The 25,937-nt window shown below is 44.0% G+C and overlaps 1 protein-coding gene across 3 annotated transcripts in view; it reads right to left on the reverse strand.

Annotated features, from left to right (window-relative positions):
• Positions 1-25,937, reverse strand: part of ANKRD28 (ankyrin repeat domain 28) — a 144,849-nt gene that overhangs the window by 70,469 nt on the left and 48,443 nt on the right. The window contains exons 1-2 of one of the 3 annotated variants that reach the window (XM_083188969.1): positions 20,492-21,853; positions 15,295-15,378 (exon numbers count right to left, since the gene is read on the reverse strand). In XM_083188969.1, the coding sequence (XP_083045095.1) occupies positions 15,295-15,378; positions 20,492-20,605 (198 nt within the window). In that variant the 5' untranslated portion in view covers positions 20,606-21,853. Of the gene's footprint in view, positions 1-15,294; positions 15,379-20,491; positions 21,856-25,937 lie in introns of those variants that run through there. The other 2 variants (XM_083188971.1, XM_083188970.1) reach the window with 2 other exon arrangements.

Raw genomic sequence — 25,937 nt, forward strand, 5'->3', positions numbered from 1 at the left:
CGGACAGATAGACCTGTTCTGAGACATCTGGGTTTCCCACCACTCTGCCCCGGCTGTCTCCTTTAAAACGGAGTGCAGTGCACAGCGTAACTTCCTCTGGCAAAGAGCATGAAGCCCCTGGCAAAGAGCATGTAACCCCTGGCAAAAATCAAGAAAGCCCTAGCTGGCAGTGTAGGGTGGGGTTTACCTGATTGCTGTAGTTCTGAATCAGGCCTCAAGAACACAAATGCACTAAATACAATGGCCTCTGCGCTCCCACCTTGGAATTCAAACCCCGCCCATTATGTAAATAACCTTTTAATGAAAGATTTTCAGCAAAGTCTTTCGCCTCCTCAAAATCTTTTGCTCTTTGGGGAAAGTAGCTCAGTGTGTACGCACTACTTTGGTGAAAGATATATCTATCAAAGATTTTGCCAAAGTCTTTTGAACTGAAAATCTTCTAGTGTGTATGGGCCTTAACTTCATCTAAATACAAATTAAAAAAAACAACTATTTTTCTTAACTATAATTAGCTGATGGACATTGCCATGACCGACAATTGAGATTAAAATCTGTAATCACAACCACTCGTGCATATTATTTCAACAAAAACCAAAAGAACATTTTTATTTAGAAACCACTTAATTATGCATCATTACAGAAAAAGAACTAACAGTAGGAAGGCTTTATTTTATTTGTTTTTAACAGCAAAGTTAGTTTCAGCTGTACAAATAACCGTCACCGAACATAAAGCTATTGGATTTAGGGTAATGTGTTATCCTCTGTATAATACAAATTGCCATAACTATACACATGTACGTGTAACTGTAAGACAAGCTTCAAAAACAAAACGTTGAATATATTTAGCACAAATTGATTTAATGGCTTAGAAAAATGTATCAATTTACAAGACACTGAGTTGAGAAAAGTGAAGGCAAGAAGCAGTAAACTACAAAGGGATGATGAGCTTAACTTCGATACTAGCAATGACAAATTGTTGCGTTCCCACCAAATCTACAAGTTATAATGTTTGTGTGTCACAAGGGAATGAAAAAAAAAAAAAGAGATGAACCGGCAAGTGCTGAAAGAGTAATGTTGGGAAGACTTATTTTATTAATGTACAGGGGTAGATTTATGAAGCAGTGATAAGGGAGAAGTAATAAGGTGCATGGTTCTTTATCACCAGCCAATCAGCTCCTGACTGTTAAGTTACAGGCTGGGTAACGTAACAGTCAGGAACTGGTAAAGCCTGTAGTTATGGTGTTTTCAATTCACAGCTCAATGACATGAGTGCCTACTGAAACATTTTCTCACAAGCATCTTAGAAAAAAAAAAAAAAAAAAAGGATGTTGGTGAATGAAGTAAGCACTCATTTTAGACCTTAGATTTTATATAAATGCTGTATGAACTTTGCATAGGAGTGACAGTCTGGCCGCATAAGCATTCTGTTCACTCAATGAAAGCTGTACATAAATAAATAGTATTTTAATACCTGCCGGTAAATCCTTTTCTCAGAGTCCATATGGGATATTGAGGATTCGTCAGAATGTATGGGAGAAGAGAGTATCCGCAGGAGACCGGCACATAGAAGCTCTTTCACTGGGTGTACTGGCTCCTCCCCTCTACTTCCTCCTACAGACCAGTTAACATGGAAACTGTGCCCGAAGGAATGGAAAGTATATGAGGCAAGGATATAACTATGTGTTAACATATATAATGTATTGAAGTGGTGACACGCAACCAGCACACCCATAACACAACAATTGGCCAAGAACATGATTGGCAATATAACGAATTCAAGATAACAGTAACAGGATCCATTATTCAGTAACAAGGCAGCAAGATCCCGCACTGAGGCAGGCACCCAATATCCCATATGGACTCAGAGAAAAGGATATGGGATATTGGGGATTCATCAGAATGTATGGGAATTATACCCAAGATTCAAGGACGGGCAGGAACGTGCAGAGATAGCTGCAGAACCACATTCCAAAACTGAATGTCCTCCTTGGCAATGGTGTCAAATTTATTAAAATTTGACAAAAGGTATGTTGGTTCGACCATGTAGCTGCCCAACATAGCTGCAGAGCCAAAAAACACCCGGGGCAGCCGCCCACGATGCCCTTGTAGAAATGGGCTCTAACAGTTGCAGGGCCAGGCAGACCAGCCACGGCATAGGACTGTTTGGTAGTAGTACAAAGCCACCGAGCAATAGATTTCTTTGAGGCCGGATGACCTTTTTTCTGGGCATCATACAGAACAAAAAGGAAATCTGTCTTGCGAAGCCTCTACGTCAACCTGAGAGCTCAAACCACATCAACGTAGCAGGGATGTCCACCTGCTGGAACCACAATGGGTTGGTTCAAATGAAAGGTCGAAACAACCTTTGGAAGAAACCGTGGGTTCGTTCTCAGCTCCACCCTATCCTCATGGAATATAAGGTATGGGCTCCCTCAAGACAGAGCGCCCAGCTCTGAAACCATCCTCCTGTCTATACATTCTGACAAATCCCCAATATCCCATATGGATGATAGAGAAATGTAGCAAAATGTGGTGTTTAGAATACTGTGAACCAAATGCTTCCTATCTGGAAACTTTAATGGCAAAAGTCATGGGATAGGGGCCTAGTCTTGTGTAGAACACCCTATAGACTGGGAAAGTGCAGCAACTAGAGCAGTGGAAGCCAACTCCAGTCTTTGAGAGCTACCAACTGTTCACATTTTCCAGCTCACCTTGTAGGTACACAGATGCACACATTATTGAAAAACACATTTTAAAGAGATCCACAGGTGGAGCTAATTACTTCACTTGTGATTCTGTGAGAAGAGATGGAAAACGTTAACTGTTGGTAGCTCTTGAGGACTGGAGTTGGCTACTACTAAACTAGAGGTTTCATCAATACCACAAGTGAACAGAAGACCTCTGGAGTTTAGCCATGTTGTCTGGATAGCTTCTAACAGCTGCCTAATATTTGTAGGTACAGGATATTTAGGGACGCCAGAAGTCCAGATTAGGGTTATACCGGCGGTCATCGTGTTAGCAGGAACACTCTGGTGGGAATTTTGCTCCTACCCCATGGAAGCAAGAGTGCTGAACTGACCTGATGAATATGGCGTTTGGTATATTTGGTTGATGTGGACAAGGTCAAAAAATGAAAAGGTCGACATGAGTCACTTTGTGTCATACCTGAGCATGTGGACCACCAATTAATGCACCACTGTGCCCACCATGCTGCAGGTCACTTTACTATTTGCAAAGGTAGTCCACGTGGGTGGTAAAATATGAAGAGACGCGCCGACCTTTCAACTTGATTGACCAGATAAATCATATGGTGTCAACATATTGACTGTCAACATTGACACTGTTGACCTATCTTCCAGATTCCCTTAATATGCATCTGCTATCTCATCTGTAACCACAGACCACTCTAGCTAGATGTCACTGGCAATGATAATTAAGCACCTATGGCCGGGCACTGCGCTGTCCATGGTGGGTCGGAATGCCTTCTATAAAAAGGTATACACAGTACACACGTGATGCTATTTATCAAGTAATATTGCATATGCCATACATCATCATAAATGGGATGTCCCATCTGTCAAGCACCCAATATCATGCTACGTTTGAACCTCTATAATGAACTCTGCCTAGACATGAGCAGACTTGTCAGTGTTTCCAAGATACACATACTGTTACCCCACGACTTTTGCAGCTTCAGTGTAAATAGGTGCTTAGGCCTAACAGAGCTGTAAACACATGGTGTGTATATGTATATAACAACCATACAGCAGCGACAGTACCTGCAATGTTTCTTCTATGCTGCAGTCAGTCCCAGAAATTCCTAATAAGAGTTTGGATACTTTGCAATGTCAACACACCATTCTAGTACTAGACTAACACTAGGCCACAATATGGATTTGGGCAGACTTGAGTTATCAGGTTATGGGAAGCGTGGAGTGAGCCTGTTTCTTCACTAGCATATTGCAGGTTAGAAAGAGGAACCAATGCAGGACTCTTTCCTCATGCTATTTCACTACAGAGTTAAATTCGTTAGTGTGATTCACTGCACGATTTCTGGCCAGCGTTGTCTAGTAAACACTGAGTGGAAATTACAATAGAAGTACTTGAAACCCAAGTTGTATCCTTTTGCTTAATGTTGCAATTCTTATAACTTCATGCACCCGGCCATTACTAGGTTTTTGTGTGAAATGTTACTGCATGAAATGTAAAGTTTATACTATTTTTTGCAGACAAAATCAAACCTCACCAATAGGTACTTACAGAATAACTAACAAACTTACTACGAACAAAAATGAAATACAAAAACTAACAACAAAGGATGAATAAATCCATGTACCAGGAAGCCATGCTACCTGAACATTGAGATCTTTAGGTACTACTGTGCCAGCCGAACCTAAAGATCTCAAAGGGTGCATCTGCACACTGCTGCTTATGTCCGTTTGTCCAGCTCCTGGATTGTACACATTGACAGATTATGAGCTACTACATTTATACAAACGTTACATAAACCAGACATTTTCAAAACAGCCTTGTGTGTTTGGCAGCCAGTGAGTAAACAATAATTGCGCACTCTGAAAAATATGTACACAGTACAATGCAGTGTCTGCACACTGACAGAAACATATGCTACACTTCAGGGTTTGCTCCATCAGGAAATGTTTTGTAGCAATGTATTTTGAAAAATCAATTGTAGAAAAAAAAAAACCCATCAAACCCAGATTCATAATTTAGCAGTTACAGCCACTTGGAAGATAGAGGGCAAATCACAACTGGCGGGAGATCGTAATCAGGAAAATCCATTATTGCTTCTTGTGGGACATAAGCGTTAAGGGGTATACACACGTAGAGATGTGTGATAAGCGATTTTGCTAAGCTATTTAGAGTAGGTGATTTGGTACTTGTGTATTATTACGGCGCCCAAGATTTCCATCGTAGGGCATAGTATTGGTCGCATCGCATGCGATGCGATTTGACCAATTTTTAATTGTACAAGCACCCTGATGGTTGATTACTATGTTAAATGCACCCCCATTGTTAACGACACCCCCACGATCAACGACAACCCGAAGCGTGGCGAGCACAGCAAGCCCGCGCGGGGCGGCGGTACGCGTCCTCCGACATTTTCATACCCCCCACTATCCACGTCGGCGAGGAGTTGATTTTAGATAGTGTGGCGAGCGCAGTGAGGCACTGAGCCCGAAGCGTGGTGAGCCCCGCGAGGGGACGTGGGTTACTTCACATGTATTCCTCGGCCGCTCGCCACTCTTCGGGCTCGGTGGGGAGCTGCTCTCGCCACACTATCTAAAATAAAGTCCACGCCGACGTGGATAGTGGGGGTATGAAAAGGTCGGAGGACGCGTACCGCCGCCCCTCACGGGCTCGCCATGCTTCGGTTTGGCGTTGATCGTGGGGGTACATTTAACATAGTAATCACCCATCAGGGTGCTTGTACAATTAAAAATCGCATCGCATGCCATTTTAATGGCATGCGATGCAATATTTTATTGTACAGTGCGGGTCTTTTCAAAATCGGGTCCCATCGCATACCTTAATTAGTGGTATGCGATGCAATGGGTGCCGTGATAATACACAAGTACCGGTGATTTCCCTGTGTCCAGATCGCCCATGGAGAGCACATACACACAGTGATTTGTCCCAAGCAATTTTGCTTGAGCAAAAAAACCAAACAAACAAAAAAAAAAAAGGGCCGGGTAGTGGTTCAGAATGAGAGATCTCGATCACCATCTCTCATTCTGTACACACAAAGAGATTTGCAGTCACTTGCTAAGCAATTTGACAAAATTTTGACTGCATGCACTGACTTCGTTAGCAGGCGATAGCGACATGCGGGACTGCGTATCGTAAGCTCTTAGGGCAAAAGCATGTCCCTCTATGTCCCTCCAGCTGTTGTGAAACTACAAGTCCCATCATGCCTTGCAACAGTCTTGATATTAGGGAATGCTAAAACTATAGCAAGACATGCTGGGATATGTAGTTTCACAACAGCTGGAGGGCCACAGTTTGGACAGCCTGGCTTAGGGTATACACACGGAGAGATCTGTGCTTGCTTTCAAAGCAATCTTGTCAGATTGCTTCGAAAACATCACAAAATCGCTCCGTGTGTATGCCCTTTTAATGTCGAAAAAGATCTTTCTGGTATATACACTGCAAATTAGGAAAGGATAGTTGAGGGAAACTCCTGTGCCGATAGTCAAGGATGTAAAGGTGATGCAAACGTAAATATAGTAGTTTGCAACATATTAACTGGTTTAAAGACCGCTTTGTAACACTTCAGTAGTGAAATTGCTGCATAAACTTTTTATAATTTTAATTTTTTTTAACTATTCTATTGCCAGGTAATTTGTATTTTGGTTTGAAGCGGATACTCCCAGCTCCCAGTTTTTCTGGCTGTAAAAAACAGTATTTGGAAAATGATATAGATTTAGACTTTCCTTCATAATTTATAAATTACTTTATGACAAACTTAGAAGTTAGTTAATTCTTTCTTCAACAGCTAATGGTGAGAAAGACACCTCAGGCCATTTTATTTATTAAGTTACCCAACATACAAAAGCTGCATAAATATAGTTCTGCATCAGTACAGGACATTCATTCAACACATACAGTACTAAGTTGTTAATGATCCTAAATTAGAACAGCGTGCTTTCATTCTATCAAAAAAGCAAAAGGACACGAGCAATAGCAGACCCAGATCTGCAGGTCTAGTACAAAGCATTGTATTGTAAATACTCCACTGACAAAATGATGCTTTACTTCAGAAAATCTAAATGAAGCAGCCAAGCTTAAGGTGCGTACACACGGGGCAATATGATCGCTGGCAACATATTGCTAGCAATAAATTGCTCAGCAATCATATTGCCCCGTGTCCCATTTTCATCTGCGGCCAGAGATGGTCGCAGATGAAAATTTAAACACTGCTGGGTGAAGAGGCAGGGGATGTCGCTGGTCGGAGGAGCATGTTCCTCCGACCAGCGACCATTCAGGGGCTGAAAACGGGAGCGCGCACCCGGCGATTTATCGCTGGTGCACACTCCAATCACTGGCAATATGGTCGCTCAGCGACCATATTCCCAGCGATTTCAGCCCCTATCGCCCCCGTGTGTACACAGCATTAGAACAGTTCTGAGGAATCCTATACACCTGGGCAGTGTATTGCAGCCGTGGATCAAAGTCTGATGGTTTCTTCTAAATTATTACTTTTAACCCTTGCCAGTAGGTGGCAAGAGGAAGTTGCTAGTGCAGTTCCAAACTCTGAAATCCAACTTCCACTGGCTAATGTGTTTCATTAAATGGAAGAACATTAAATTAAACTTCCTTTAAAATAAAAAAACAGACACAACTTCAGAGCAGCAATAAGATATGGAATGTGCACAAGTAATATAAAGGCAGTGGAAGCATTAAGCTTAAACAACAAAGCTGCATACATAAATAAGAAACTGTAAATAAAAAAAATAGTGAAACTCTTATTAAATAACTTTGTCTGTTTATGGTATTAAAAGCTGACCACCCCACTGCTATGCATAGGTTGCCTACTGTGGTTCTACTGAGGTTCTACTAATACCCCTTTCACACCGGAAAAACGCAGGGAGTTTCCTGGGAATCCAGTCCAGGGATCATGCAAGGACATTCTAGGGTTGGCCCTAGTAAATAGGTTGACAGAGTCAAAACGCAGACACGTGGATAGTAAAGTAAGAACATGCCGGTTTAAAAGAAAAAAGTTCTAAATAAGGGCCAGATGTACTAAGCTTTGAAAAATCATAAAGTGATAACTACCAATCAACTAGCCCGTCATTACGTTAGGAGCCGACTGGCTGGTACTTTATCACTCCCCACTTTATAGTCCAAATGTAATAAGGCTTGAATAGTTTAAAAATAAAGCGCCTGAAACATTACACTTTTGCATTTGAGGAAACAGGGTATTTTGCTGGAAAACAAGCATAAAACACAAGCACTATGTGGGACCCTGTTAAAATGGAGCCCCACCCATGATACTGGCATTGACATAGCATTTTCTAGTGGAGATGGGCCATATGGTTGTTATCTGCCATCAAATTCTATCGTTCTATTCTGTCCCTGTAATGGAAATAGCAAAGTTCCCTTGTTGTTCAATGATGCTGCCATAAAGTCTACTTGAGGAAGTAGAAGAATATTTGCAGTGCTTTGAATTTTTGCAAAACTCTAGAGTAATATTAGGTGACCAGATACCGCTTCCAACGTGGACAAAATGGATGCAGCAGCTCTGAAGAGGTTAAGCCCTGTGTTGTGGCACCTTTTTAAAATAGACAATAGATGCCAAATTGAAACACATTAACAGCTCTTAGTGGCTTACAATAAATGTCTGTATGGCGCCGAGTGTTCTAAAACATATATAAAAATGTATAGCTGTTTCTGGGTGCCGTGGCCACGGGCCCCCTCCGGCAGCTTAGGCAACCCAGTGTGTTCAATACAGATGCCCTGCGGAAAAGGTAGCGTGGGCGTGAAGGTGAGCTGGAGCCAAGGCAGAGCCACCTATGTGAGGGGCTGGGGGAGCCTGCTCCTAGGCAGGTGATGACACGTGATCGCAATGGGCAAAAAAATAAATGTATAGTTTTCAAATGTGCATATGAAGTACTAGGATGCACCATCCAGCTCTTTTCTCCATATGAAGTACTGAGGGATAGATGTATTATTCAATATGGGGGAGAAGTGGTATTAGCACACCTTATATGTGTTATACTGCTTCTCACCTATGTAGGAATGTGCTGGTGCGTGGTACACGACAGGAGTGCTATATATTCCTGCAATTATCAGCATTGCTGCCTACAAGGCAGTGAGGGCAGGCATCCGGCCACAGGCTAATTCTCCTGGATGGACTTAATAATGACTCAAATAATCTGACATTTAAGTCATCGGACTGCAAATGTTGCAAAAAACGTCAAACTGTGACCACCATTAGTGAACAGTTAATGTCCGGAATACATCAACATGCCCAAGGTAAAATGCTTACAGAGAACATTTCTAGAAGATGCTGCTAAAGCCGGATAGTTAAAATGGTCGGCACCAAGTCAACTTTTCATAGACACCATCTCAGGGCTCAACAAACCCTGGGGGCCAGGTCGCCATGGCGACCAGATTCTCCTTGCTGGCGACTAGATCCTGGTGGTGTGGTCTACTAAGGAGATGTCATAGGACGTGGCAGTGTCTCTGTGCTCCGGCCTACGCTCCTTTTATAACATTTGTAGCCAATATACCCAGTGTATGTGCTCCAGCAGACAATAGCAGCCCCTCCGTAGCTGCTGAACCCCTCGCAGCATCTGGGTAGATCCTTGTGAGCGGTGTTCCCTCTCAGACGCCGGGGCCTGAGCCTGACACACGTAGGGAAGCCAGGCCCCCAATCTCCGGAAGCTGCAGATGTGTCGGCGCGGCTCTTCCGAACCTTCAGCCAGCGCACCCGCCTGCAGTGCTGAGCACCCGGAGCAGGTGAGCGGTGAGGACTCGGAGGCGCCAGGGCAGGCAGCTTGCTAGAGCGGGGGACTCTGCTGCTGGTGAGCAGTTACAGATGCGGCGTCCATGACTGCCCCGGTCGTCAGTGTGGAGTCAGCACTGACGTCAATAGGTGCCGCGGGATGGGCGGGCAGCAGAGGAAATGCTGGTCCCACAGGATGGAAGGTGAGCGCCGGGACAGCCCGGTAACCCCAGGCAGCTCACCAGATCAGGCTGCGCAGGTCTCTTCTCCTCTGCACTCCCACTAAAGAAGGTGAGCGGGGAGAGACACCATGCCCACTGCACCGCTGGGCGGTCCCATCCCTGGCTGTAATCTGCTCATGTGCGGCGGCAGATGGTGCCCCTGTCCCCCTGTCTGCGAATGGTTGACTAGGTGGAAGGTGCCCACAGGGGCAGGGTGCACGGAGGGTGTCCAGCAAGTAGGACAGATATTTGGGGCGATGGATGCAGGGCGTTGGCAGTGTCACAGGCTACTCGAATGCGTCTCACTGGGCTACAGGGGCCGCTGCTGCCTGACATTTTAGGGTCTCCCCCAGCAACGACTGACTAGCAGGAGATATTTGCCCCACCTGCATACCCAGACCTTGCCACTCTGCATGGATCCTGCCCCAGCCCATACTACCCGCAATATAGATCCTGCCCCAGAAGGAGAGGAATCAGGACTGGAGGGGTGGAGGATCACCATATTACAGCCTTCTCTGACCTAGTATTCAAATGAGCAATTATTAATGTAAAGTCAATTATTATCATTATGCGCTGCTGCAAGAGATAGAGATATCTATCTATACTGCATTTCTAGAATGAAGTAATTTTTTTTTGTGGGGGGGTGGGGGGGGGTGATTTAGTATTTTAGTTTGTCTGGCTCCTACACTTTCATGCTGGCTCCTAGATTTTAGACAAATTTGTCGAGCCCTGCACCATCTCATACTGTCTATCCACACACTGAAGAGCTGCAGCTTTTGTGAAGACATACAGCTGACTCTCTGCTGTAATGTAGTTTTGATGATGTATCCATGATTTTGTATGATTATCTAGGTCCTTACATTTTCTGGTAGAAGAAGAATGGTCATAAATGATCAATATATGGGAATCTAAACTCCGTGTATGGGCATACTTAGTGTCCCTATAAGCTGAGGGGAACAAAAAGGAGCCAAGTGTCTATATTTACAATTGTGAAGGTATTTCCCCCGCAGTGGTGTGACGGAGAGAAAAAAAATACTATTACTTGGTGTCATGGATAGATGGAGTAGAAGTTATATTAAAACTGCATTTATATAGATCTAGCATCAATACACCATGCAGATGCCTGTCAGGAGAATGCAGCTATGACGCACTTGATGTACAACACTTGTATATATGTTTTATACACTACCCAAACCAATGGTGCGCTCTTGTAGATAGCAACATCGATAATGGCAGGAACGCATAGTGCTCCTGTCATGTACCACGCACCAGCACATTCCCACAAAGAGGAGAAGCAGTATAACGCAAATAATGTGTGCAGAAAACCACTTCTCCCCTGCGTACTTCATATGGAGAAAACATCTGGACGCTGCCTCGCAGCACTTCATATGCACATTTAGAGACTCTTTTGCTGACAGATAAACAATAGTTTATCTGTCCCCCGGGGGATCACATCTCCCACATATATAGGGTGTACGATGGCATTACATTACCTATACAATTATATCATTGTATGACATACAATGAGGTTTTAGGCACCACCCACCACCCCGCCCCCCCCCCCCCCCCCCCACTATCCACGCCACCCCGAAGTGTGGCGAATGCAGCAAGCCCCCCGAAGGGCGGCGGAATGCGTCCTCCGACCTTTTAATACCCCTACTATTAACGTCGGCTTGGAGTAGATTTTTATATAGTGTGGAGAGCACAGCGAGCCCTGCGTGGGGACGCGGATTATTTTACATGTATTCCGTGTCCACTCGCCACGCTTCAGGCTCGGTAGCGCGTGCCACTCTACGTATAATGTAATGTAATGACTCTCCGGCACACAAAGGGGGCTTCTAAAGTAGACACCCCGGCATCAAAGGGGGTGTCCCCAATGTAGACGCTAAAATTTCAGATGCTTTTGCATCTAAATTCACACTCCTTGCAATTCGTCTGTGTTTAGTACCGCGCAGACAGCGTAACGTAGTCAGAGTGGTACATAGGTAGCGTAGTCAGTCAGTCAGCAGTAGCATTGTGTGAGAGACGGAGGTGTATGATGGCAGTGGCGAACCTGACTCTTTTCAGTCTGCCGCAGACAGAGGAGGCGGCGGTGGCATTCCTGCAGGCCCACCAATTCCTGCCACAGACCCAGACCTGCCCCAATGGGCACCCCATGAGGCTGAGTGTGAGGGAGCGGATGTGGCGCTGTCATATTCGCAGCTGCCGCAAGAAATTAAGCGTCAGGTCAGCGCAGTGGTTCAGGGGGTCTCATCTGAGCTTCGTCACCCTGATCCGCTTTGTGTATTGCTGGGCGGAAGAGCTGACCAGCATCAAATTCTGCGACCGCCAGCTGAACATCTCCCAGAAGACAGCAGTCCTCTATAATAATCTCATGAGGGAGGCCTGCACAGTGGACCTGCTAGCGCAGCCTCAGCAGAGCATTGGAGGGCCAGGTACCATTGTGGAGGAAGATGAAAGCCTCTACGTTAAGAGGAAAAGTAACGTGGGACGGATGCTGCCCCAGCAGTGGGTGTTCAGGGGCATCTCGAGGGAGACAGGCCAGTGTTTCATCACTGCAGTGGAGCAGCGGGATGCGAGCACCCTAATGGCTGCCATTGAGGCCCACGTGGAACCGGGTACCACGGTCTACAGCGACTGCTGGAGGGCGTATAACACGCAGCAGTTGGAGCAGGCCGGGTACCAGCATGCAAAGGTCAACCATAAGTACCACTTTGTGGATCCAGACACTGGGGTCCACACCCAGAACATTGAACGCTTGTGTGGCAGTTGCAAGTGGCGCAATAAGCGCCAAAGGGGGACCACGCGCCATCACCTGGACTCGTACCTCCAGGAGTTTATGTGGAGGCAGAGTTTAGGCGCACAGGACCCCTTGAAGCCCATCTTTTCTGCACTGACCCTGCTCCCCCTACTTGACAAGGATGATGACGACAACGCAGAGCCGAAAGCATCCACGTCAGCAGCTGATTCCTCTGCAAGTGGTGGCGGTGATGATGCAGCAGCAGCTTCCTCTTCTGAATCATGACCTTTTCCTAAATTTTACTGTTCTTTACTTTGATTATCTATTGTTCTGGAATGATTTTTACATCAGTATTCTTGGTTATATTTTACTAAAAACCAGTTAATAGTTAAAAAATTTTTCGTCATTACTGTCTCAGGTGTGTGAGTTTTTGGAGGTGTGAATGTGTTCCTGAAACAGCACAACTATCCACGCCAACCGGAGGCGTGGCGAGCGGCGGCGGTGCGCGTCCTAGGACCTTTTCATACCCCCACTATCCACGTCGGCGTGGAGTTGATTCTATAAAAAGTGTGGCGAGCGCAGCGAGCCGCTGAGCCCGAAGCATGGCGAGCGCAGTGAGCCCCGTGAGGGGACGCGGATTACCTGTGAAGTAATCTGGGCTCGGTGGCTCGCTGCGCTCGCCACACTTTATACAGTCAACTCCATGCCAACGTGGATAGTGGGGGTATGCAAAGGTCGTAAGACGCGTACCGCCGCCGCTCGCCACGCTTCGGGTTGGTGTGGATAGTGGAATTTACAAGGTCGACAGCTGTTGCGTCGACTAGTGTCATTGTGAACAGGTTTAATAGTGTACCCCTAGACCCAACTAAATTTAGATGCTTTAGCGTCTAAATTTAGATGTTCCCCATAGACCCAACTAAATTCAGACGCTTTAGCGTCTAAATTTAGATGTCCCCCTTCTTAGCGGCTTGCAGGGAGTCTGGATTCAGACGCTTTAGCGTCTAAATTTTAGCGTCAACATGTGGGACACCCCCTTTGATAGTGGTGTGCCGGGGTGTCTAGTTTGGAAGCCCCGGCACGTCAGCGGTGTGCCGGGGTGTCCACTTTACATGCCCCCGTTGTCAGCGTTGCGCAGGACTGCCTATTTCACTGTGGAACTGCAATTACCACAGTGACCTGTCAGCGCGTGCTGCTGCCGCCGCCCAGAGCTACGCTGATAACGTAGCTTACATATGGTAAGCAGCCACGAGCTACGCTGAGAACAGCTAGAGCGGCACGTGCACAGTTAAACAGAGCATCTGGCAAGCTGCCAAGTTTCTTAGACTGTACGCGCGGCGTCACCGTGAAACTACACAAGTACCCATTATTGTATACCTAATGGCATTGTGCATCCTATACAATATAAATAAAAGAGCACTGAATAAATTACATAGGAAAATCGGATCATATCGCACGGCACTTACTATGGCCCATGTGATGCGATGCTCCTACTCAGAATAGCCCACTAAGCAAATAGCTTAGTGGGCGCAGTGATAATACCCAAGTACCCCACATTATTCCAGTAAGGTCTAAAAATATATTTGATCATAATGTAATGCTACAAACTAACACAAGATGATCAATTATAGCGATGTTGTGTATGGATGGTTGCGGGGTGATTAATCGGTGGTTACATCCTACCACTAAATAATATCTAGACCAAAGCCCACTCTATCTTCCTACTGCTGCTGTCAGTCTCCTGTAAAAGTGTGGTTTTTTTTGTTTTAAGAAATAATGTCTTACAGTTAAACTTTTCCCAGTTAAAAAAGAAAATGAGTCAGTTTCAAGGTGACTCCATGATTTGTCACTGGCTGTTATTCTGAGCACACATTTTCCATCTGCTTTCCAACTTTCCTTCACAGCTCACCCAGCTTCTGCCCAAAGAATTATATAGACGTGAAAGGTCAAGCAAGGCTAAACCAGTGTGACATTAAACACTAACGCTACCATATCGGGATACATCCGTATTTAACAAAACTAAGGACTTGAAGCCCATGTAACAGTAATGGTCATAAAAACTATATACTTTATGGTAACCCAATCTAATTTCAAACTTTGTTCAGGCATCTTGAAAGACAAAAATGTAGTAGGTAGTGTGAAGAAAATAATGAAACATTGTAACAATACCTCAATATACAAGTCTCAACATGATAGTGAGCATACAGAACAGGTGAAACCTGTGACCTTGCAGTTACAGAGGGGACTCATAAGGGGAATGCTATGTAGTTGCCTCATGCTCTTTTTTTTTGTAAATAGCTTAAATTCTCTAGAAGTCAGGCAAGCTTATGAACACAAACCTTATCTACATGCCAAAAAAAGGTAATAAAACATTTCCGTACAGACTACAAGTTTACTAAAATGGATAAAGCAGTTACTACTCCTCACACACTGAAATGTAGATTTCACAGATACAAGCAACAACTTAATTCAAATTCAGTAGGCAAGTTCAATGTTTGGGCGTCCATCAGACTAATTCAATTCATTTTTGTAAGCGACCAAAAAAGACCAGGTTTAGCGGCATTAAGCAAATTCAATAGTTCTCGCAACATGAACCAGCCCAGGTTGGGTGTCCCAATGGGACACTATTCGCACATTTCTGTTCGCCACCTCAGGAGCCTGCTGGCAGTAATCGCAGCACCGACGGTGACCATGTTTGAGCGGCAGAACAATTGAATTGCTGCTGTCTAGCACCTAACAATATAAAATCGCCCCCTCATTCTTCACGAGAAAACAAAGCATTGGTTCACTTTACTTTTTGTGTGATACTGTTATAGCAATCATATACTGTAGCCAGATATTACAGACAGCTAATAAGATGGCATGCTTACCTGAAAGTTAACATCTTCCTTCTTGAATATCAGTGCCCGAACTTCATCAGGATCGCCATTAAAAATTGCTTGAACCAGGGGAGGCTGCACAACAGAAACAATCACATTATTTTAAAATCTCTTCAAGTCTTTTTACATTATATGCAATGTTGTACATGGAGAGTATTAGGACAGGTCAAATGCAGTGGCATACAACAAAGATGGGTTTACTATACTATATATATTTACTTTACCAAGATCAGACAAAGACATCCATACAACGTGAAGGTCAGCAGTCATAACAACACTTCATAAATGTGCCCCTAAGTACCCAATGTTCCACTAGATGTGACCATTCATGGCAGCAGGAGTGCTCGCGCTATACTTGAGCAGGGTAAAGCTGTATTATGTAAAAGGGCAGAGACACGTGTTTATTAACCAGAGGTAAAGTACTAGGTCATTTAGAAGCCTATTAAAGCGAAACATGAAAACACCATTAAAATATATAAAAACATTTGCATAAAAGATTCTACAAAGATATCGTTCCCACTAGCTGTTTATCTGGATGCTGTGTATTTTAGGTCACAGAGCAGGGAAACCAAGTTATTTCTAGGGATGGCCATCGACCATCGATGATTCAAAATCATTGATGGTTCATGGCCGATGTCGAATACTTTTGCCATGAATGGGGGAGAACCAGATTGTTTCCCTCCATCGATGGAACAGCAAAATGATGTTTTGCTTTTTTTTTTTTTTTAAAGTGCCGGAACACGGAGCATAGCTCCGCACCCCAACACCCGCTAGGCCCAACATGCCAATCAAACACAATGGATGACCACTGATATGTAAAAATATCGATGGTCAGCCATTGCATAGTTTAACACTATCGATGGCCAGTTGCAGAATTGCCATCAATGGCAACCATTTATGGCAATGATGGCCATCCCTAGTTATTTCTCAATTAAGCTCACCAAGTTTAAAGTGTTGGGGGAGGGTGGTAAGTTGTGTGCACCAACCAGCAACCAATCAGCAGCCAATCAGAACATGCTGCAAGGTGCCCTTGATGCAAATTTATGGCTGGGGTTGCAAGTGGAATGAAGGAGTCAAAGGAAAACTGCTCCAAGCAATCACAAGATGGGTGGAGGGGCAGTAATAGAATATTTCTGTAGGTGGTATGACAGATACTGTTTTACTAACTTAATGAATGTATCAAAATGAGATATTAACATAAAAGGAGGAAAAGTAAATGGGTCAGGGGCCATATTTAAAGACATACAGGCCAGCAGAATCTTTAAAGTACAGTAGCTGTATATTATATGCTTTTGGTGACTTTTATGCATATATTGGAGATAGACAATGTAAAGAAGCCTCACAGAACTGAACATTTAGGGCTGTATTTAGTGCGGCCAACGAGGGCGTTAAACGGCGAGGATGGCCGGAAAAAAAGCGATCCTCACCATTTAACCCCCACACCGGCAGCTCATCCTAGTCAACGTTCCACAGGAATCCTCTCCATCAGAGGACAGGAAATGGTGTGTGCAGGGGGGTCAGTTGAATACTGACCCTGTGAGCTGTGACAGCAAGCAGGCAGGACTGCTCGCTGTCACAGCTTGCAAAAAGCATTGAATACACCCCTTAGAGGCCCTATACAATTACAAGACAAATCATTTTAAAAAGACAGGAGCTGTTCAAGTCCAAGGGAGATATTTACTAAACAAGCAGCTGCTTCCCAGCATTTTTATGCCATAACAAAGCACTGGCTTTCAAACCTTAAGGCCTGATTGAGGGTTGTCTGCCAAAGTAATTGCAGCTAGGATCCCAGGTGCAGTGGATAGGTGAAAATATGCAAATAATGCAGATGCGTGGATTTTTATGGAGATGTCCACCAGCGTCTTCAAAGAGCCAAGCAACTGTGCACAAATAATAAAGCCTAGTAACCAATGGGTGTTCAAAATAGTTGCAGGACTTGAGAAGCTGGCTTAATATTTTATGCATAGTGGATCGCAATTGTAAGCAGAGGAACTCCCTGCAACAATCGCAACACCTCTGCATTCCTGCTGCCACTCGTTACCTCCACCAAATGGTCCCTGACTATCACTCTGCAAATAAATCCTTACTGCTAGCATCATCAATAGGAGACCTTGGCACACGCAGTATACACTCAGCCTCATAAAATATCAATACTGCTTACAACTCTGAATCCGGCCATTAAAACACAATGGTAAGACTACGCTCTTATAAGTCGCAGCCATCACAGTTCAGGAAATCAACCCTTGCAAGTACATAGTAGCTGCTGAGGACAGTTTCAAGTTTACAGCGTCACTTCATTAACCTCACTTAAGTCAATGCACAGTCTCTGCAATACAAAGAATAGGTCCAAAACTTGTAATATGCAGCAAACTTTGTAATTCATTTGGTCCCTGGCAAACTCGCAACGGTGACTGATGTTTGTATTCTGCGCATGCACATAATAGCTTATGGGCATGTGCACAGTCCCTATGTGAGCGGCTTCGGCAACTTGCATAGTCACCGAGCCATTTGCACAGTGCGGGCCGAGGGGTGTGGTGCAGAGTCAGGTGTCGCCTATAGGAACGGTCAGCGTTTCATGGGCATCCCCATGAAACCGATTGGCGTTCGCATGAGAATGCAGGCAGGACGAGTTGTGCCAGGGGCAAGAGGCTGACGTGATAGGATGTCCACCATGTCTTTGTCCCGGCACACGCAAATAAAAGTCAGTCTGATTTATTTGCAAGCACAAGAGAAATAATTTGATGGTCGGCAACCATGAAAGACTTCTCCTGCAGCAGACACAAGCAAGGGGATGTGTCTTTGGTACACATCCATTCGTATGGTTGCAAGGAGAAATGGCGGCGGGGGGGAGTAGATTTTCATTGGGGCGGGCTCTCTGGGACTTGGTAAACTGCGGTAGGCTCGCAGCTTACAGATTCAACTATACATCTTTTAGTCACATTATTATGACCACCAAATAATAGCCAGAGTAACTGCTATATACAGCACAGACAACAGCCAGCTAGATGGCTTGGTAGCGACACAAGTATGTGGAACCATACTGCCTGTAGTGCATCCCACAGTACTGAAAGGGGGGGGGGTTGTTGTCGGAGGATCCATAGAGCAAACACTGATCAAAGTGGTCCCAAAGATGTCCAATTAAGTTAAGCACAAGTCCAGTGACTTAGGGTGTTGGAAAGTATTTCGAAATATTGGACATGCTCATCTTACCACTGTCAGACATTTTTAGCCATTTGACATGTCACATTGTCTTGCTGGAAGATCCCATCAGCACGTATGTGTGTATGTGTGTGATCTGCAAATTGGGAGTGCCTTCCACATGGATGAGTTGGCCCAGAGAATGCCACAAAACATTCCCAAGACCATAACGCAAACGCCACCAGCTTGTGTTCGTCCAGCAACAATTCAGGGTGTTTGTTCTCCGATGTTTCTTGCCCGACACACCAATATCCATCCGTTTGATGAAGCAGAAACCATGACTCATTGGAGAAGTAACCCTTGGCCTATCAGCAGCGGTCCAATTCAGATAAGCCTTTGTAGCTGATGCACCTTTGTTGGTATAGGTGCAGTGACCATCAGTTTGCTACCGAGTTCCACATTCAGCAAGGTTTGCTGAACTGTCATCTAAAACAGAGCAGCTCCACTGTAGCTCGTCAGTCGGCCCTCGTGCACCTTCATATCAGATGTTCGCCTCTCATATCAATGGCACGTGGTGCGCCACTGTTTCCACGTCTGTTGTTCACAATGCTGCCATTTTGTTCAGTCACTATACACCTTCATCACAGCAGCAGGGGAACAGTTCACAAAACACCATTAGTCTTAAAGCAGATAATTAGACTTTTTGCAACTCGGTAAGTCTCCCCTTTTATCCATAATAGCAATGAGTAATGTGTGCAGATGGCGTACCTTATATACCCACCAAAACAGCGCATGACACGTGACGTACTTCATGGGCTGCTGTCAAATATGGGAGGTGGTCATAATAATGTGACTCGTGTTTGTGTGTTATATTTCCTTTTCTGTTTGTTTTAAGCCAGTAAAAAACAAGCTGCCTTCATAAGTCCCAAAACCCGCATATCCACTTGCCCTTGCCATCAGCATGGCATATTTTGGACACAGTCTGCTTTATTCACTAATGCTCACTGTAATCAGTGCTGCTTTGACTGCATGTTAGTAACTGCATTTCAAGTATGATTCACATGTGATCTTACTGTCATTTCTCAACGCCAGTGGGTAACTGATGCTAAAAAATAAATCCATTGTTATAAGAGTTCTATTTTGTTTTACTGTATGAAAACCTGGCCTCCCGATGCAAATATCGGTGGGTGTCAATGACCAACGGGAATAGCTCCAGGCAGAACATAACAGGAGGACGAAGAACACTTGAAACATAGTAACACTCACACTGTACCATAAATGTCCTTGAAAGTTTGTAATGTATAAAAGAGTATGTATAGTAACCAAGTTAAAACAACGTGCAAATATTAACAATATCATTGTATTTAAAAGTAAGAACGAATATACAATGTAAAAGTACAGTAAATGAAAAGATTTTAAATACAAAGACTTATTTTGTGTCATACCAGGAAAAGCCTTGGTCTCATGGGAAATACTGGAGATTTAATTGTGAAAATTATGACGAAGTTTCCACAGATGTGCATATTAAACATTCTTATTAAGGGAGCAACAAAAAAAGCATTTGAGAAGTAACACATATGCCCCGTACACACAGGGCGAGTTGAGATGTGCTGAGCGGCACCTAATTGCTCAGATCACTCAGCACATAGCGTTCAACCAACGCTGTGTTCTGAGCGATCGGTCACCGCCCATGTTCTCTATAGAGAGAACACGGGCGATTACTAGATATTTTAAGCATGCTTGAAATATCTAGCCTGGCGATAGTGACGCACATGGCCGCGAAGCGCTATGGGGCATACGCACTCAGCAATTGGTGTTTAATTCTAAGCGATTTAGTCAGAGGTCTTAGAAATGGGGTTTAAATCGCCCCATGTTTTCTCCCCCAATAGGAAATCATAATAAAAAAGTAGAATGACTTCGTTTCTAATAAAAATAAAATGCTACTTTAGAAAAGATACCCTCCAATTACACTTCTGCTGTGAAAGTTCCATGTTAGAGAGTCCTAGGATCTTTGGGAAACTACCACGTTGAGAACACACTACAGTCTTACCGTCACAGATCCAGGAGGTGGATGACGATAGGGATTTCCACGAAGCAACTTGGAAGGAAAAATTGGGGAATCATCTTCCCCCTCTTCCAAAACCACAATGCACACACGGCTCATTCGGTCTCGCTCTGAGCCAAAGCTCTTCTTCCTGTACTACTTGGTGTGTGAATAAGTCACACAATGTCCATTCATACTTCCATCTCCATTTAGCAAAATAATATTCCACAAGGACATCAAAATTCAATTATATAAAAGGAATTCACTAAATTGTAAAAACTGACAAAATCCATAATATTCACCGCTTCATCTTAAGAAACTGTAAACTGCCAAAAAATGTGCTGGTCAAGATTGTAATCCACAGATATCCCAGATAGTTTTGTTGCTGCTCCTTCTAGACAGATAATCATTTACTAATATACTTTAGTGCGTGGCCATAAAAGTGTTCTTTATGTAGTAGTAAAAATAAGCACTGCATCCTGCAAGGTCAGTTGGTTGCTAAAACACACTACTCAGCTGTTCAGTGCCTGAAAACAACTGCATTCTGCTGAATCAATGCTGCATTTCCCAGGTTATCCGTATTGGAAAATGGTTTTCATTCATTCTTTTGTTTTTTTTCTGGTGTTAAGCCAGTACAGAGATCTGACATGAGGCATAAAAATACAGCAAAGTCCACAAAACCACCAACAATGAGAGCCTGAGAGGAGCGCTGGACTTCAGCTCATTCAACATGTGATGACTCAGACCAGAAGGGAGCTGTATATTCCCAGTGAAGCACAGCCGGCTAAATCACAAACGTCCCACATCACAGAGAATACACAGGATGTGTTTACTTCATAAACAGGAAAACAAGCAGCGCAGAAAAGAAAAATGACAGGATTAATTTAACGTACGCCTAAAATCCAGAGCTCTTACAGCAACAAAAAAAACAAGCTGGTCCTTCCAGCACTTTAGTCTCAAGGAGTTCGGAATCTAGTGTGGAAGGAGTTCCATAAGCTACAGCATCCTTTGTAATGCTCATCCAGAGCTGGCATCCTCCATCCTTTTAGCATGCAAACATCTTAATTCTTGATCTGCCAAGTTGGATGTTCCCATAAGCATCACACACTATTTAATAGGCTTCCTTTCACGATTTCAAAATAAGTCCTTTGTTAACGAGATGTTGTGCAGAGCTGCAGAGCCCCAGGCTGAGAGGCCGATTGTAAGAGCGTGTAGAAAAATTTCACTCCCCCAGCAGTAGCATTCCATCCCAGCTGTTATGGGAAGAAGCAAACACACTGCAGAGCTGCAGACTGAAATGCCTAGTAATGCTCACATGTTAACGAGAGGTTTGAGCTGCTGCGCTGAGTGAACCAGTAACTTCCTGTAATAAGGAGGAGTTTCAGTGCCCATTCTGCAGCAGTAACCAGCAACACTGCTGGTTCACTCACTGACTAATCTGCCTTCAGGAGGAGGAGATGGGGGGGGGGGGGGGGGGGGCATTAGAAATGAATATTTTTCCACATGGAAAATAGTACATTTGCTGGTTGCTTGGATAACCGACTCAAGCTTTGGGTAGAACGTCTATTTTACGGCCACATATGAAAGTAGTTAAGAAGCAGAGTCATTACTTTCAGGAATGAGAAAAAAAAAAAGTTTCTTTCATGTGTCTTATGAACTACACATTTATTTATCTGGGAAAACAGAAAGAAGGCAGGGATTAAACACAAAAACTAACCTGCCAAAAATGCAATGCCAGTTTAAAGAAAAACAAGTATGTAGGGATTTTTATAATACTACTGTAGGTAGAACACTTAAATATTGCATTTGTGGGGACTTAACACAACTGGTAAATAAAACCCCAGCAGTAACTTTATATATGTTCCATTAAACCCTCCTGCTGGGAAACACTTGTATAATGTTCCCCCAGTCCATTCCTGCAGGACTTCCAAACCCAAAGAGCAAAAGTGAAAGTGTCTGCTGAAGAATGTGAAAGGAGTGAACTGAAATGGTGAAACGTCATCACACTTGTCAGTTATCCTGGCTTCTCATGCTACTTTGATGACACACACACACACAGCGTTAACTGTTCTGTCTATCAGTAATCTCATTGAGGGCCCGAATGTGATTTGCATGGTGTGAGCATCACTGCTGCCTCCTTGCACGCACTGGTGGTCCCAACGTATGTAACAGAAGGAGGCGACTGGTTAAAACAGATGCCTCTTGCATGCATGTGTTCTAATGCTGCGTCTGAGAATGCAGTGCATCGGTTCATTTGTGTGAACATTGGCCAGCTGAGTAACCTATGGGTTACGCAGGATGGCCGGCTTTTCATGCTGCCCGGGCCAGGAAGTCTGCGTCAGAAGCATTCACATGTATGATCCGTACCCCCAGTTATGTCATGCACATATAGGCCAATAAGGGAATCTATTAAGAGAATCACATTGGAGATTTAGTGTTCATTCTAGCACCCGCTATCTTTGAAAACCCATGCAGTTCCTCTTCCCTGCCTGGGGTGTTGCTGTCTGTTGGAGTGCTTTTAGCACAGTGCGGTCTGTATATCAGCACTGATATGCAAACCGGACCTGACCTAGAAACACCACAGCAGACAGACACCCCAGGCAGGGAAGAGGAACTGCATGGGTTTTCAAAGATAGCGGGTGCTAGTATGAACACTAAGATTACACTTAGGGCAGTATTCAATGAAAAAAAATCTGTGTTTTATGGAGAATTTTTGCTTTTTTCGCCTTGGACGGAGCATTTTGCTCTCCAAAAGTGACCCTATTCAATGTGAAATATTCGCCGTCTTTCTAAGTGATTTTCGCCGTCTCTCTCTGTGTAGAAATTCTCCATCTTTTGATGGAGAGCTGGAATGTGAACTTTTAAACTAAAAGGTTTTTTTTTTTTTTATTTTGGTGTAAAAAAAAAAAAAAAAAAAAATCAGGATTTTTTTTTCTGTGAAGGGGCATGTTATTTTTATTCATGTGCTTATAGCACATGAATATATATTTAATAAAAAAAATATATTTTAAAAAAAAATTATTTTTTTTACACAGTGCAGCCAGCAGGGGGCCGGAGCGCTCGAGCCGCTCATTAGATATTCATATATTCACTGCACCCGATCGTTAATATGCGCGATCGGGTGCCGTGAATACTGGGTCCCCCGCTGGCTATAGGGGGGGGCAGCCTGTGCTGACTGGGTCATGGGGAGCCCTCCTCCCCTCCACATTCCTGTGGAGCAGCCAGGGAGACTTTAATCTCTCTGGCTGCTTCCATCCCCCGGCTCCATGAAAGCTCCCTGCCGCGGACGCTCGTCCGCAGCAGGGGTTAAGACTCGCCGCGAGTGGCGGCGAGTCTTAAATACATTGAATAGTGGGAGCAGGAGGCTCCGGAACAGGGAGAGTGCATGGCGAGAGAAAAAATCTCTCGCCATGCACAGAGAATTTTTTTCATTGAATACTGCCCTTTATGTTGGCATGGAATACTGTAGGAGTGGAGTCCAAGGTGGTATAATCCCAAATGGTTTCACACCATTTTCTGCTGTGACATGGGCTAAAATGTTGCTTCTGCTGGGAACTGGACGTACAGATGAGCAGGGCTCCATTATGTAATAAGCAAATTGCAAGGAAAACGCATTCAAATTTGGACTAGTGCGTGTAATGCAGATCTGTACTATGGGCCTTAAGCCCTGTACACACACACATACATCAATTTTCTTTTGATTCGATTTTCTATTAGATCTGGCATTAGATCTGTACTTTAGCATTAGATATCGAATTCGATATTCATTCATGGTACATTGTACACACTACTAGATCGAATTCGATATTTCCTTGGCTGCACAGTAGATTTTTGTTCGATTTTGTGAAAATGGGAGCGCAAATCGAATGGAGATCAAAAGTGGCACAAAAACCATTCGATTTCGTTTAGGATTAGATTTTGCTTCTATAAGCAAAATCGAATCGAAAAATCGTGAAAAATCGATGCACAGGGCTTTATTCAGATCTGAACTCAGTACAAATTTGTTTGCAAAATGGGCAAAAGCTTGTGCACTGCAGGTGGGGCAGATGTAATATGTACAAAGAGTAAAATTTGGGCAGGGTGTGTTCAAACTGAAATCTAAATTGCAGTGTAAGAATAATGCAGCCAGTATTTACCCTGCACAGAAACAAAATAACTCACAAATGTAACACTCCATACATGTTACATATGACCCACCTGCAGTGCCCATGGTTTTGCCCATTTTCCAAACAAATTTGTACTGCGCTCAGATCTGAATAAGGCCCTATGTGCTCTTGCCTGCACGGTCTATTTTTCTATTTGGTTTTGATGGTGCGGGACTGCGCATCGGGGCAGAATCAAAAGCATTCTATTTAGATTAGATATTGCTTATATAAAGCAAAACCGAATAGAAAAATAGACTAAATAAAACTTTGTGTACGCATTATCAACTACTTATGTTACCAGCATGATAAGCAAGACAAACACTAGAAAACTACAAAATCTCATTTTCTGACCTACAATTTTTTTGTGTTAAAATGAAGGCTTAAGGCCCAAACACACAGGGCGACTTTGAGCGGCTTTCAGCTCAAAGTCGCCCAGTGTATATGCCCTGGCAATGATCAGTGAGCACTGCTGCGCGCTCCTACATCATCGCTGGGAAAGCCGCTCATCTGCTGGTATTACCAGCAGATGAGTGGCTTTGAGGATGGCTTCGCATAGCTCTGCGCTAGGTAACGCCGTCCTCCCCCCCTCTGTCAGCGCCAGGCAGGGGGAAAGCCGCTCAGTGTGTATGCACTGAGCGGCTTTCCCCGCAGCGATGATTGACATCATTGCTGTCCATACACGCTGGGCATAGTCGCCCAGTGTGTATGGACCTTTACTTTCATACAAGCAGAGAAACCTAGGGGTCACTACCAGTCACGTCTATCCCATCATGCAACAGTGTAGAGCACTGCATGTGGAAAAAGGGGCAGACTAGATGGGCCAAATGGTTCTTATCTGCCGTCAAATTCTATGTTTCTAACACAATGCTTAAGGCCCATACATACTATAAGAATAGCTTTCCAATCTGTCTATTTGGAACGAAAATCTGGAAATTGACCATTTGCTCCTAAGCTTTTGGGAGCAAATGGTTGGTTGCAATTTATTCCTAAAAATTTCGAGATTTTATTTCAACCAGCCAGATTGGAAAGAATCTCATAGTGTGTATGAGTTTTTAAACTCCATAAAACAAAAGCAAGTCACAAAATGATTCCATGAACATGACGATATTGTGCGCTAGATTTAAAATATAAAGCAGGTAGTGGGAATAGTACATTATTTCAGGCAGATAATGGCCAGGAATTCTCCAATAAAAAAAGTGCTTACATATGCGAGTGCCACAAATTTTGGCTAATGATGCCCTTTCTAAGGTGCATATTAATTGTTAGAATAGTGGCGTTAAGGAATGTAGAGCGATTTGCCCTGGTAT

The sequence above is a fragment of the Crinia signifera genome, chromosome 5 (genome assembly GCF_055691185.1).
Source record: "Crinia signifera chromosome 5, ASM5569118v1, whole genome shotgun sequence".
Lineage (NCBI taxonomy): Eukaryota > Metazoa > Chordata > Amphibia > Anura > Myobatrachidae > Crinia > Crinia signifera.